This window comes from Tetrao urogallus (assembly GCF_951394365.1).
Source record: "Tetrao urogallus genome assembly, chromosome: 9".
Lineage (NCBI taxonomy): Eukaryota > Metazoa > Chordata > Aves > Galliformes > Phasianidae > Tetrao > Tetrao urogallus.
Genome location: NC_136822.1, coordinates 10,941,779 through 10,957,563, shown reverse-complemented (window position 1 = coordinate 10,957,563; position 15,785 = coordinate 10,941,779). Strand labels below are relative to the sequence as shown.

Below are 15,785 nucleotides of genomic sequence, written 5' to 3'. Positions count from 1 at the left end.
GTACAGTATGTTCTCATGCCAAGTAGTCATACTACACAGCCTTTAAGGTAGAAACAGTGCAGTAATAACTGAATCTGTTGAAACCTTCCCATGGCAGCGAAAGGAGATTAGTAGATACTGTGGTCAGGACCCTCAGTCATTCTGTCATAATTTATCATCTAGTCTGGCCTTGCAGTGCAACTTGTTTGTTTTGAGCAGCTGTACAACTGCTGCTGGAAGCTGTACTGGCAGCACAGGAGGTGGTGAGTGTTCCCATCCTGTTTAACCAAGGTGGGAGTCCTGCTGTGGAGAAGGAGGGAGGGTCACAACTGCAAGCTGTCTTCTGTTTCCCAAGACTCCGTAACTCTATGAGAGTACAAAACATTTCTAATGATTTTCCTAGCCTCTTGTGTCTTGTTCCCTGTCTCCATATGTCATGTACTGAAGTTGGCCTTTACATGACCTTGGGAAAAAAGCAAAAGCCCTAACTATCTTGTAACTTTCCACACAATTTTTGTCTGCAAAAGAAAAAATCCAGGAATTCAGATTGTATTATGACATTCTTCTGCTTGCTTACTCACCACAGTGTCTGAACTGTAATTAGGAAATGATTTGGTCTCTGAAGTTTGACTTTTGCTGTTGAACTTGAAAACCTGAGAAAACCTTTCCTAAAGTTAACGTTGTTCTAAAGCACTTGAGGAGCCCGGGCTCTGCATACAGCTATTAGCTTTGCAGATTTGTCTAAAACAGCGTGCAATTCATTTGTTTCAGGTTTTAGGAGTTCCAAAAATCTTTTATCTTTCAAATGCTCAAAACCCACAAAAATGTTAAGGTAAAATTGGCACTTGGCTACACAGAAATGTTGTTCAGCTGATTTTAGCACCCAGTTGTAAACTGGGGAATCTATCCTTCATTTGTATAAAAGTGTTCTGGGGATATTTCAGGAGTAGTGGAGCTTGGAATTTGTATTAGTAATATCCTGATCCCTCAAGCTTTTTGATACTTCCTGTTCCTAAAATGATGAAATTGTCTTCTAAACATCTCATTCAGAATGTTCTTCTAATATAAGTTTTGAAACAATTATTCATTTTTTCCTTTTTCTGATGGAAATGTGTTTAAATAAACAGTGGTAGCAGGCAATTACTTGATTCTTATTTGGTTAAGAAATTTGTCTCATGTTTTTGCAGTGATGTCATCGTGCTGAATGCTGCTTCAGACATGGAAAACTTATGATGCTGGAAATGCTGGCTTGCTGTGCTTTAATGCATTGCTTCTGCTTTAACATCTGTTTTCAATAAGGGTCTGCTTTCAAAAGCCTCTTGTTTTTTGTTACCAGCAAAAAAAAAAAAAAAAAGACTTTTTACTTATTCCAGGTACTTGGAAAAGGTGAAGAGTGGAAAGGTGGTGAGTTGGCGAACTCCATTGGTGGAGGGCAGAAAGTCCGACTGCTGAAAGAAGGCATACAGGGCTATGCTGATCAAGAGGACTTGATTGTAATGTTTGTTGAATGGTGAGCAAACCTGGCTTGTCATTACATTTAAGCTTGGGTGCGCACACAGAAGTAGCTTGTGTGATGTGCTGAAAGTTGCATGCTTCTCTGTTTGTTTGAGAATGTTTGCTCCCGTTTTTTTCATTCATAAAAATAGTGGATTCTGCTTGGAGCAATCACTGCTTTTTTAAAAGGATTTACAGATGTAAGAGTTGCTCATAGTTCTGCTGCCTCGAGGGGGTGAAAAAATGTTGTTGGAGCTGACAAGCTTTCAGGCAATCAGGCAATCGTGCATCCATCCCTCCTTCTGCTGCGGTAGTGTGGGATGTGGCTGAGGGCTGGGAGCTGGAGGACTGGCAAAAGCAGCTCCAGAAATAATATGGCCAGAAGAGACCAGAGTGTGATCTCCATCCATGAAGTAACAGTGACATGGAGGAAGCTGGAAAACAGGCTCTTGAGGAAAGCACTTAGTGAGAGAACTCCTTTTATGTGCTGGAGAGCTGAAGTGAGGCACTGTGCCATACAGACCCCCAGTGCCTGCTGTGTCTGCAGATGGAACCATGGAGACAGGGCTGCTGTGGGTGCCAGATTACTGGTCACAGCATGGCTATGCCTAAGCATATGAGCCTATATAATGTGCCTAAGCATATGAGCCTAATATAATGAGCCTCCTCATTGGAGGCCAGATAGCCTTTCTGTTGCAGAAAGCAGGGGATACAAGGGGTTTTGAACACATTTACTTTTTTTTTTCTTTTTCTCTTCCTGTGTGTGACAAGAGAATGCTGAGAACAGGTAAGGGTCCAGCTCATGGCAGCCACTAAGGCCTCTCACACCCGTGCTAGGGTCACTGAAGGATCCTACAAGGAGGATGTGAGGCAGGCCTGGAGCTTGTGCATGGTTCACACTCTGTTACCAGCTCATCTTGAAATGTCTGCTACTAAATTTTCCTTCAGTAAATTACTTTGAATTCAGTAAATTCAGTAAAGTACTTTGAGCAAGCTTTATATGGGAAATGGATTTTTACAATTCTGTAACTTCAAACTGTATGTAACTTTTAGAGCTACATATTCTTGTTCGTTCGTTTGTTTTCTTTCTAACTTGATTAACAGTTTTCTGTTCAGTAAGTAGAAAAAGTAACTTTGTAAAAATCAATATGTACATGCTCCTAATCTTCTGGTGATCATGTGAGACCTGAAAGATATTTGAGAGTAATGAGGGGAATTGTTCTGATCTGTATGAGGCTCAGATAAATCATCTGTTTACTTAACGCTCACTGCTTATATTGTCTTATTGTTTTCTAACTTATAATCTCAGTACCTCACTATTTTTCCCTATATGGTAAAATACTTAAATTGATTTGGGTATAGCTCAAATTTCTCCAGCATAATTTTTTATATCCAGGATGGGCTGTCTGAGAGGGAGATAGATGAGAGAATATAGCATACCATGTGTGTTCAAGTACAGATGTCATAATCTTTCTTGCCATGAAAACTTGCCATTTTAAGCCTCCCGGGTTCTTGAAGGCTATAATCCCAAATAAATGTTGATTTAAAGCTTTTGGGACAGACTCCAAGTAGGAAAAAAAAATATTTTTCTTTCTGATTCTAGCATTATGTTTTAATTATAATGAGTCTTTACATTTCCAGGAATCCTTGTTATTGATTTAAACACTGAGAAATGTAGCATATCTATACGAAATTCCTTTCTTTTTCAGGTATTTTTCTTTATATTCTCTGTGAAGCATTTGGGATGTTAATCTTGGTGGGGGGTGGAAGGAATCTCCTGGTTTATTTACTGTAACTAGGTGAATAATTTACAATGAACTGTTTGTGCAGCTTCTTGCTATTTTTTGAGCGGTGTTTTTTACGCGGCTCGCAATTCTGGAAATAGTTTCAACTTTTTTAGTAGTCAGCTTGTGTCTAGGTGCAGATGGAATACAATTGAAATTAGGTTTGTTTTTTGTGAGAGCTAGCTGCTGGTTTATTTTGGACTGTTTCAGACTGAACTGGCTAACAGCCAGCACAGACTGGGCTGAAATGGTTGGTGTTGTGACTGTTCACCCAGAACTCCCACAGAAATCTGCTTGTGTTGTAGAACACTGTTGAAGTCTCGATCATTTTTTAAAACATTTGCCAGGAAATGAGGGATAACCATTTTGAGATATGCAGAAAGTGCCATTGAGGTATGATTCTGGCGGAAATGCATTGTAAACAACTAAATGTGCAGCCTAACAGTCCACTTAAATAATATGAAATATGGGACCTGCATTGCTAGTTGCAAATTTCCCTTGTCTGTACATGGAGCTCTTTAACTTGCAGCTCAAATAGTAACAGGTCTTTATTGTTATAAAGCTGTAGATGCAAAGTTGCACGTTCTGTTCTGGAAGATCTGCACCCCGTGATCACTTCCCAGCTGTGACAAGGCACTGGGTGCACAGAGGGTGTGACTTGGGGCCAGAAAAGGAGGAGGGCTGGGTGGATTCCAACCCTGAACATCAACCATCTGGGAACTTCAGGAAATGGGACTGGAGTTGCGGAAACTTTATTTACCCCCTCCACCTCCTAGTTAATCAAAAGGATTTACAAAGAACAAATAAGTGTATGTGAGCTTTTCCAGCTTGTCAAAATGACCTGCCTCCTTCTGGATATATCTTTACTTATTCTTCTCTGTCCAATTCTAAAGTCCTATTCAAATCTGGAACACGGCTCATCTGCTTAATTGTCAAAGATAGTCCTGGAACCCATTTTGCGATGGTCGCAGTGGGGTAGACCTCAGCTGGATCTTTCTTATGATAGGAATTTGGTGCTGTGCCTGACGTAGTAGGGAAGCGAGGCAAATGGATAGGTTTGAGCTTGGCTCAAGAAGTTCTCCATTTGTCAGAGACAAGTAGAACTGTGTAAAGCCACAGATGAGGACTAGCGGTGAGGAGCAGGAGGCTGGTGGAGATCCTGTTTGGGGAGGGGTGTAGGTTACTTCTTGATGAAACAGAGCCACAAAAATTGGTGGAAAATGTACATACATGATAGACTCATGCCCTTGCATAATATCCCTTTGTATGTAAAGTTTACAATAATTGCTAATACAATTTAGCTGTTCTAAGTTGAGCTCTGTGCTGTGTTCTGTATTATGAACTGTGCTGCACTAAGTAGCATATCCTTTCCCAAGCAGAGCCTGTGGCTAGCGCAGCATGTTGCTCAGCTTTGGCTTTTTTTCCAGAATGACACTCATTGGGAAGCAACGTTCCAGGGGTGTTTGGTTCCTTCCTGCAGCTGCAAATCATTGCAGCAGCAGCACTAACCTGATCAAAGAGGAGAAGCACAGCCTGCCATAAGCTATTAAGTTAAAGCCTCAGACAAATCTCTGTTTTTGTCTGTCTTCAACTCTTCTCCTGTTTCTTGCTTGTTCTTCAGGCCCATTCTGGCTTTGAATCAGACTACACTAGCTGAATGGAAAAGGGAGGAAGGTACTGTTCTGTATATTTTGGGCAGAAGCAGGCAGTTTTTGCAAAACTGGGGAAGCTCCAAAATGTACAATACATTTTTCTTTTTTTCTTTTTTTTTCTTCATACATTCTTCTGCCAAAGTTACAGAAAAACAAAACAGTGAAGGTTTGCAGAACCCCACTTACTTTATATAGACTACATAACACACTTCCTTTCCAGGGCTCATGCTTTGCTCTGCGGTGGAGATCCATTGCATTTGTAAGCCAGCTGTTGTTCAGTTTTCTTAGTCCAATTGCATGAAATCCCCTTTGAAGAAAGGACGTTTTAAATAATTCAGAACTGTAACAAAGAAGCACCAGAAGGCAGTAAGAGTTGGTTTCTTGGCGCTATTGCTGAGTAACACATTGCAATGCAAAAAATTCTGTTTACTGCTCGTGGGATACTGCTGTCCTATCTCCTAGCCTGGCTCAAATACTTAGCAAGAACAAAATCGTGATAAAGATAAGACCTTTCCTCTGCCCTATTTCAGGACTGCAGATTTTAGGTACCTAGGCAGATGCATGAAATAAGAATATCCCCATAAACAAAACAGCTGAGACACTACCATTAAATTCAGATATTTTGTTTCTTCAGCCAGAGATTAGTCTATTACGCTGTGATCCCAATATTTCCTCACTTCATGCCATGTGAAATGAACCTTGAAGTGTTTTGTGCATTAATGCTTTTATATGTTGATCTTGAGCATGAACAAAGGAGCCTTATGCTTTAAATTATTTAATCATTTACATTCATTTCGTGGTTTTTCAGAGGATTTGATTTAGATTTTGTTCTACAGCGAGGAACCGCTGGGTTCACAATACTCCATCACTATATAACCTTTGCCAAAGCTTCACCTTTTCTGCTTTTGGCTAATGCTGGCCTCCTCTTATGGATAACTCCTTGGTTCCTTGGTTTAGATATCAGCCTTTTGGTCTTTGTGATTGAGAATCAGGAGTTAAATCTGATGAACACATAAAAAATAGGCTACTTTTATAAGTAAATATTATGAAGTTTAGGGTCTTCTGAAGTCTTCAGCACATCAAAAAGTTAAAGCAGAAATTTAAATATTGTGAAGATGTAACACAGTTTAACGATAGTCTGTGTTGAGAAATGATATATTTTGAGAAATAAATGTATGTGCCTAAGGAGATGTCAGACAGAAGTCTGTGCCAATGTGTTTTGGAACAAGATCACCCCAAGTTTCCCAGTAAGTCATCAGTAAGTTCTCCTTCATCTACAAATATATATGTTTTTCCTTTTAAATATAGAACTCCTTCTTTTAAAGATGCATACTTACATTTTACTCAAAATACATGAAACTTGAAAATCAGTTTCAGGTAGAAAAATTCTGAATGGAGAAGAAATGTGGAAGGCTCAGAAAAAATAAATGGAAATGGAAGGGGAAACTGTTGGTTAAATAGTATTGATTGAGGACTTATTTTCCCAGAAGATTGTAGGATTTTTACATATGATACAGTTTTCAGAAATATGATGTCACTTTTCAGAAAAGAATGGTTGTCTGATTTTAAACATTTGAACAATCAAACCATTTGTTGCTTTGAACACAGAATCATTAAAATCAAACCAAACAGTGGACATCTTTTCTTCATTTTCAGCTATGATGTAATCTTTGCGGGAGGACCTGAAGAACTGCTAAAGAAATTTCAGGAAACAAATCATAAAGTAGTGTTTGCAGCAGATGGACTAATTTGGCCAGATAAAAGGCTAGCTGACAAGTATCCTGTGGTCCGGAGTGGAAAACGATTCCTGAACTCAGGAGGTAAGTGTGATTTGTGAATATGCTAAATCTTGAACTTGAGCGTGATGCTTTCATTATGTTTTATGTCTTTGTATGTGTAGGTATTCCTGAACTCCCGAGGAACTCACTGAAGATTGCATTTGCTGCTTACCACTCTGTCCCTTGAACGTCTGCTCTTTTGTTCTCAGGAATAGATTTCCTTCGAAATCCCATGGTATTTTTGGCAATGCCGCTGAGTAAAGCGTGTAAATCAAGTGAAGCCTGGGGCATAAATGCCCTGCAATGAAGTGCTATGCAGGGACCACCCAGTTACTGGTCTAGGGGTAGAAGCATAAGGTAGTACATGCTGTTTACAGGGACAGATCATGAGCTGGGCCACAGAATTTCCTGCCTTGTTGGTACCCTGGTTTCTAAGGTATCTCTGGACCTTGTGCACAAATGCTGGTGATGACCGCCTGTCCCCTCAGCATGGCTTGGATCATTTGATTCAAGGAAAGTGTGGGTTACTCCCATTAATCTCAATGCAGTGTTAATTCTGAAGTCTCCTTTAGATGCCAACTTTGTTAATTGTTTTGCAGGTGATTAATACATGTGTGCATTGACTCTGACACTGTTTATCTGCTACAGAGCACAGTACTTCCCTCTACGTGGATAAACAGTCTAGGCACTCTGCAGATCTGAGTGTCCCCACACCTTCTCTTTGCCTAGGCTATCAGGCTATCATCCCTTTTTTTTCTTTCTCTTTTTTTTTTTTTTTTCAATCTGTCTGGGTTTTTTTGTTTTGGTTTGATTTGGCTTAAGTGTAATGCATTTCAGGTTCAAATTGAATTCCACTTGTAGTTCTGGCAGGATCAGTTTCAGGCTTCTCTGCCAGTAGGAAGTGATTCCTTCAGATATTCAAAAGCTGTCTGGACACAACCCTGGGTAATGTACTCACAGGGACCCTGCTTGATCAGGGAGGTTGGACTAGATTATCTTCAGTGCTCCCTTCCAATCTCAACCATCTGTGATTCAGTGACTGGTGAAAATGGAGCTTTATTTCTACAGTGGGCTTCTTTCTTGGGAACAGTAGTAGCCTGGTCTCATGCTTTGGAGTTTGCTGGACCATCTGAAGCATATCTGTTTCCATCTTGAACATGTCTCTTTGCTATTTTTTACCTTAAAATAGTGTTACAATAAAAATAAACTGTAATTGCAAACTCTTTAGAACAGAACTAATGCATATCACAGAAAACTAGATTTTTAAGCCAAACTGTATGAATTTCATACATTGGCACCAAACACTTTGAATGAAGTCCTTGGCTGAGGGACAGCATTGGCAGAGAAGTGCTTTTTATGGAAATAACTTGTGTGTTTAATATTGCAGGATTTATTGGTTATGCTCCGTATATAAATCGTATTGTGCAGCAATGGGATCTGCAGGATAATGACGATGACCAGCTGTTTTACACCAAAATCTATGTTGACCCATTGGCGAGGGTAGGTAGTGGCTGGCTTTCTCATCTCTTTCTGCTTGAAATAACATGCTGCTCCTCATAAAACATCAGGAGATAAAAATAAAAGGAATGCTGTCTCCTTCTTTCCTGAATGCCATGTTGACAGTGGTGTTTGTTCTCTGGAGGTTCCTACTGTCAGAGTGATGAACAGTCTTTGGAAGGGTCATGACTTGAAATACAGTTTCAGGCTGCCTGCAGATCTAGGCAGGCTGTGCTTCGTTGTTAGAAATAATAGCTCTGAGGTATATGATTAGGCACATTCATCTCAATGAGGGTCCCATGTAGTCTGCAGTTTGACAGCCAGAGAATGTGGCATTTTTCCAGGATTTCACTGAACTGCTTGCTGATCCAGAGTTTTTAGATTTTGGGTTGCTGCCATTTCAGGTCCTGCCTGGAGCTGCATCCAACTCCTCAGCTTTTTATGCAGATATGTTCAGTAAGTCTGCATCATAAATTGTGGGGGGAGACCTCTCCAAGCCCTAGCTTAACAAAGCTCTGTGCTGATTAGGAGCCTTAAAACACAGTAGATCAGAGGCATGGGCTGGGTACAAGAAAAAGTGGGTTAAAAAGAGTAAACAATATTTTGATGCAAGAAGACTTCTGGAAGCTGATATTTTAGAATTTCGAGATTGACTTTGGTCACTTGGGTGCATAAGGCAGGTCTAAAGTCTTTGAAATGTATGTTCTTTTAAGTTCTGTCGAGTTATGCCTGTGATGTAGGGCATATTTAGATACAAGTACAGAAATGTTTGAATTGTCTTTATGAAAGTTAAGTCAGATGCTAGATATGCAATTGAAAGGACAGTGCATAGAGACGCTCGAGCTGACTCTGCACCAAACTCACAAGTAATGTATTTAGCTGTCTGAACTGATTGTCTTCTAGACAAAAAGTGTGTACCTCTGCAGAGGGCACAACTACACAGTGGTTCAAAACGCCCCCATAGTACTGCCTATAAAGTTACTGGCTACATACAGCACTGTGGAGATTCTGTAAGATTCTATACGCTTTGTAAGTACTGATTCTCTGTACAATAGTGCTCAGAACTGTAGAATATGCAAGGAAATCTTGGATGATTCGAAACAAAGTACTCATATCTAAATAACAGCTTTTAAATCTATTTTAAAGGATATGTCTTTTGCTCAATGTGTTAAAAACTTTTGAACAAGGTACACGAAATGTGAGTGTAGGTGAGTTTAATAATTTAGTACTAGGAATATGTTTTGAGCAAAGGTATTTTCTGTTCTGACGTGATACTCAGATTTGGCACGCTGTTATTTTGAAACAGTGAAATGCAGTGATTTTGATTTAAGAACTGCTAGTGTGCTTTGTTGGTGTTCCGAGAACTGTCAGTATTTCTAAGATAAGATATAGATTTTCTTTAGCCTACCCTCCTAAATTGCAGTTTCTTTGAAGAGTTATGGTCTTTATTCTACAAATTTAGATGAGGCTTTTGCATATGTAAAACTAATTGCTATACAACTGCACAAGTCAGGAATCTAGGAAAAACTTAACAGTGTAAAACTAAGAATTCCATTTGAGAATTGAGCGTCAGGTAGCTTGGCCTGTTTAATTTGCTGTTGCTTCTTATAGGACTTCAGCAAAAGCTTTGGCTTTTTAGAATACCTCAATATCTTTGCTACTTTTATTTCAGGAAAGCCTGAACATTACTTTGGACCACAAGTGTGCTATTTTCCAGACTTTAAATGGAGCTGTTGGTAAGCATATGCTTTGTATGTTGTGTTTCATTAACCATGTTATTAAAACTGTAATTGCAAAGCCATTGATACAGTTCCTTAAACATACACTCTTCTGTTGTGATGAAATATTTGGGTGGGTAAACCAGATTTCCAGTTCAGCCACAGGCTGAAGTTTGATTTTAAAATAGCAAAAATAATTTTAAATAAATGAAGTTATCAATATTTCTGAAATTAGGAACCAAATTTCTATCAGCCTTTTACAAACTTAATCACCATCTTCACTCCTGTAATTAAAATTGCATTTTGGTTGTTATGTGTAATAGTTTGTGAAATAATGACTAATTTCCTTTCTTTAATTGTCTTGAATTAAAATTGGAAGCTACATTTCTGCAAGCTTCCTTCCTTACCTTTAACCTGCAATTATGTAACAACTTCGAATTCAGATCGTATCTAAAGTAACTGATTTATTTATAAATTCCTTTGTTCAAGAGTAAGTTTTTAAGCAGATTTTGTTCAAATTTTAAAGGCTGCTGTTGGCGAACTCTGAAGTTTAATGTAACATGCAATTCTTGGTATAAAGCATTTAGAATTGAGGGTCTGTTTAAAAACCAAAAAAAGCTTCCATATAAATATCTTTGACAATGACAACAACAATAGGATGTATAGTACCAGCAAGAACTTAGAGAACTCTGAAATTTTATCTTTTTATAAACCTGTTTTGGCATGATCCTTGTTAATTTGCAGATGAAGTTCATCTGAATTTTGAAGAAGGGAAAGTAAGAGCAAGGAATTCTGTGTATGAAACATTACCGATTACTGTTCTCGGAAATGGTCCAACTAAAGTGAGTGGCATTTTTCTCGTGGTTTTGTGCAAAGACAGCAATTTTAGCTCAGGCAGAAACAATGGAATAGTCTGAAATAGTTATGACCACTACTAACTTCTAATTAATATTAATAAAAATTGCATGGGTAAACAAACCGTTCTAGCAGCTCTCTACATCATTATTTTGTTGTCACAGTAACTTGATAGCACTGCTGAAACAACTCACTCCACTCCCAAATTCACGATAGCAAGAGATATTAGAAGTGAATAACTTGATGTTAATTTGTTCATTACCAGAAAACAATTTTTAAAGCTAGTGAAGAATCATAGAACTGTAGAATCCTTACAGTAGAAAGGAACCTCAGAAGGCCATTAGGTCCAACTCCTCTGCAATGAACAGGGATACCACAGCTGATCAGGTTGCCCAGGGTCTGATCCAGCCTTACTTTGAAAGTCTCCAGGGATGGGAAATCAATCACATCTCTAGGCAAACTGTTCTAGTGCCTCACCACCCTCACTATAATCGACTTTTCCCTTACATCCTACCCAAATTTACCCTCCCTGATCTTGAAGCCATTTTCCCTTGTTCTTTTGCCACAGACTGTGCTAAAGAGTCTTACAGAATCACAGAATGGCCCAGGTTGGAGGGGACCTCAAGGATCAAGAATCTCCAACCCCCCTGCTACAGGCAGGGCAACCAACCTCCCCATTTAATACTAGACCAGGCTGCCCAGGGCCCCATCCAGCCTGGCCTTGAACACCTCCAGGGACGGGGCATCCACAACCTCTCTGGGCAACATGTTCCAGCACCTTACCACTCTCATAGTAAAGAACTTCCAGGAGGACAGGGCAGCCCAGGCAGTCCATCCTGTACACATTTTGTTCAGCGCCAATTCTGAAAGCATTAAGAAGGTAGATGCTGCTTTAGAAGCCAGCCAGTAGAATGTCTTTTCAGTCGTGGCATAGTTTGCCGTTATACATCATGAAAATATGTCTTTTACAATTTCTACGTGCTTTTCATGTGGTTGGTCTCTGCATTTTGTTTAAAGTGTTGATTTTAAGATTTAGGAGAATTAACTAGAATCATCTTTTGGAATGAAAATATGCACAGCAGCTTTTGAGAGCTGGATCTGTAGTTTGTTTCTTGTAAGTCTTGCATGCATTTAGTTGGTAGTTTGTCTGCTTACAGTTTTTTTTTTTAACATAGAAATTAAAAGGATATCACCTCTGGCTTGTAAATAATAAGAAAGAAATAGGTATTTTTATGTTACTTTCTTTTTAAGATAAAAATACAGTCATTTGCCTTTAGATTTAAGGCATTAAATTATTAAGCCTGAGTTCTATAAAGAGTAAAAATCACCAGCTGTATGCACATCTCATTAACCTGAATTGTTCATTTGTTACCAGATTTACTTGAATTACTTGGGAAACTATATCCCCAATGCTTGGACACGGGAAACTGGATGCACTATTTGTGATTTAGACATGCTGGATCTGTCAACAGTAACGGTAAGAAAACTTGTGAAACAAGAGCAAAACCATTGTGAAAGCATTTGATAGGTATGTAGTGATTTCTGATTCAAAAAGGCTTTGGTATGCACTCTTATGTTTAATAGGCACCTGAGGATATTTTGTCTCGTATATGAAACTATAAGGAAGGAAGTTTAATTTACTGAAAATGCCAATACTTGTGGAAATAATTTCATGCATGCATTTTAATATCGGTTTCCCCAATATTACTGAAACTAACCCCTTCCCCAGAAGAACTCAGATCCTCTGTTCACTGTATTTAATTTCTTGTCTGTAGTGAAGACATGAATGAGGACAGAGCTTAGAGGGTCATGAGGGTTTAGGATAGCACAAAAGAAGTGATGGTTTGTTTGGCACTGAAAGTAGTGTGACAATTTCTGGACAATAAGAAGCTTGTAGAATGGGATATAAATTCAAGAAGTTATTGCAGGAATTGTAATCACTTTCACATCCTTTTAATATACATATATATTTACACATACATCTTTAATTTGAAGGTAGAACATTTTTCTGATGTTCTGCTGAAAGTTTTTGCACTCTCAGCTATATGTTAAAGTTTACCTGAGGAAAAAAGTTAAGTTTTGTCTGAGGGTGTTGCCTAAGGGGTAGTTTAAACTCAAAGCCATTAATGGAGAGTACCTTGCAATGATCGACTGGATAGCTTTTCGTATAGTTTAAGTACATCTACTTGGAATGGATCTTCCTTACTGTAGCTCATTCTTTGGACATCATACCTCACTCACTCTGCCAGCAGAAATAGTGAGACTTTTCCTTGGCCTCTGTGGAAGTGTTTACCTCTGGCATTTCTTAGTACAAGCAGTATTTCATTTTCTGAACGCGCTTTCTGTTCTGGCCTGGCTGGTTGCTACTTAACAAGAAATCTTTAGAATAAAAAGCAATCATATAATCACAGACTGTTTGGGGTTGGAAGGGACCTTAAAGATCATCCAGTTTTAAGCTCCCTGCTGTGGGCAGGTTTGCCACCCACTAGATCAGGCTGCCGAGAGCCCCATCTAACTGGCACTGGGGTTGCTTTATTTGATTTTATGTATTGGTGCGCTCATATCTCCTGAAGACTTTTTCATTGTTGCTCTTTTCACAAGAAAGTCAGGATCAGTTTTGTTGATGCCAAGTTGTTAAGAGCTTTGAGTTCCTTCAGATGAATTCCGACATATGTTCTTGTCTTGATGAACTTAGCTGCTGCTGTTCAAACATCTTGGGCTGAGTCTGACATGCAGACCTTGATTTGACATCAGAGGAAGATGCAGTGGCCAGACACCTGGTTTTCAGCCCATCGCATGAGTTTAGTAACGTTATTTTCTGAGGACTTCCCACTGTGAAGGGCAGGGTGGTTTATGCAAGATGGAGAGGATAGAAGCATCACCTTGGGCCCTGCTGGTTGAGCAGTAGCATCCAAGGTGCTCCCTGGGGACAGTTTGAGTAGTAATACAGTTCTAATAGCCTAAATTAAACTGAACAACAAATTTAATGTTCCTTTGGCTAATGCTTAAATCCTGAGGCTTTTTACTAGTGTAGAAAATTTTGCATGTGAGCAGCAAGGATGACTTCACTGCTCCTTGTGTTGCATTGGCAGCTCCTGGACTCTTTTGCACTATGGCTTCAGAGTGCTGCCCCGTGTTTCTTCAAAAATTATCACACACTTTCTTACTGCTAGTGAAAAAATAAGCTTTAAAATGTGGAACGTATGTCCTTTAGTAAAAGAGTGAAAATCTGTTAGAGAAAATGCAATATCACCTAGAGCAGCCTGGGTGCTCCTGAAGTGTTTTTCCCAGGGCATAACTGGGAAGAAGCAAAGTTCAGATTGGATAAATTCACATACTGGGGATTAAACTTGTTCATTCAGACATAGATTCAGATAGTGCAGTCACACCTCCTTATAAGTATGGGGAACGATGCTCTAGATCAATTAACTCTGCTTTATGGAGATACAATGGCAGTGCAATTTGCAGGAATGTCAAACTCTAGTCCTTTAAACCTGCTTTTGTTACACTCTTGACTTTTAGTGTAGACATTGGAGCCAATCAGTTCATGCTCCTGTATTTTGGAAGATTATTAGTAATTCGTGCTTGTCCCTATAATCTTTGCAGATCCAAATGTAACCTGCTTCTCTTTCCTCAGGAAAACATAGTGAAATGGCTTTGAATTAGAAAAATATGCAGAATAAATTGTGATAGCAGCACTGTTATTGTTAGCACATTTGTTCAGTAAACCCAGTGGCACAGGCTGCTTTCCTCATCACTTGTGATCAGTGTTATCAGTATCAGTCCAACTCCAGTCACAACAGGGTTGTCTCCACGAAATGCTGCGGCTGCTGCTTTCAGGACGTGTGGGTGCGCATACCTTCATCAGCTGTTCTGAAGTTGTTGGGCTGTCTGTGTGACTGTCTGCTGGGTTTGCAGATGAAGTCATAAATAAGAGGCATTCTGGGTAAGCACTTGGTGTTGTAATGTTTCCTAGCGCACTTGCCAATTTGTTTCTGGACTTCCAGTACAGACGGTGATACTGTGAAAACTCAACATGCGCTGATTGTTTATCCAGATGCTTTTCAAGCAAGTATGGGCTTGCTCAAGGAAAACTAACTTGCAGTCTTCTATAGGCATATAAGGTTTCTCTCAGAGCCTCTGGAAGGCTTAGATATTTGTATGGACTGTCTACTTTGGAAGGGGAAAGAAGCTCTGTTGAGTCACTGCATTTGTGTAGGTTTAAAGACCTTTGAATGTTGGATTTCTTTGTCTCAAATAATGCAATAATGTATTTTAGGAACACACGAGTTCTGTCTAGTTTATTTTAGCAGCCATGATCTCTGCATCAAACACATGCAAAACAGGAATTTTAAAAGGTGTGAATTGATATGAGAGGGTGGCTTCCTTAGGTGTAAGGGGAGATGCTCTGGTTAGAGTTTATGACAGCTCTTAATAAAATCAATAAGCAGGGAAGTAATGCTGAACTCATTTATGATAGCTATGGGGTATAGTGCATATGAAAGGATGTGCAAGGCTTTTGCAGTCTTTGTCTTAATGACTGAAATATTTTGATAATTCTTTATCATTTAATTACTTTTAAAAAAATAGTTCCCCATGCTTTCCTGTAAATCTCTCATGTATATACAAATTATTCAAAAACAAAACAAAACACCACAATTTTTGCTATGCATTTCTTCTATTTAGTTCTGTACTTTTTGCTGTTAAAACATATTTAATAGAGAAAAAATTACAAATCTTTTTACATTAGTTTTGGACTTCGATTTCTCAGTTTCTGTTGTTGGAATTCAAAAAGTTTTCCATTTTCCATTATCTTTGCTTTGTCAGATAATTCACAAAAACATTCCATTATCTGAATCCATTATCTTTGCTTTGTCAGATAATTCACAAAAACATGGGTAGCAGCACATCAGAGCTAGTTGGCTTAGACCATTTCAAAACTGTGCAGTCAGGTTTATTACAGCATGACATTAGTTGCTTTTTAATAAAACTAGTCTTAGAAACAAGGCAAGTCAAGTTACTGGTTGT

The 15,785-nt window shown here is 39.0% G+C and overlaps 1 protein-coding gene across 2 annotated transcripts in view; it reads left to right on the top strand.

The window, feature by feature from the left end:
• The window catches only part of PLOD2 (procollagen-lysine,2-oxoglutarate 5-dioxygenase 2), a gene marked incomplete at both ends in the record, with an annotated part of 46,600 nt that overhangs the window by 15,382 nt on the left and 15,433 nt on the right, over nt 1-15,785 (top strand). For both annotated transcript variants that reach the window (XM_079539537.1, XM_079539536.1), the window contains 6 exons: nt 1,353-1,489; nt 6,566-6,729; nt 8,075-8,187; nt 9,857-9,920; nt 10,647-10,744; nt 12,133-12,234. In XM_079539537.1, coding sequence (XP_079395663.1) covers nt 1,353-1,489; nt 6,566-6,729; nt 8,075-8,187; nt 9,857-9,920; nt 10,647-10,744; nt 12,133-12,234 — 678 coding nt within the window. The remainder of the gene's footprint in view (nt 1-1,352; nt 1,490-6,565; nt 6,730-8,074; nt 8,188-9,856; nt 9,921-10,646; nt 10,745-12,132; nt 12,235-15,785) is intronic.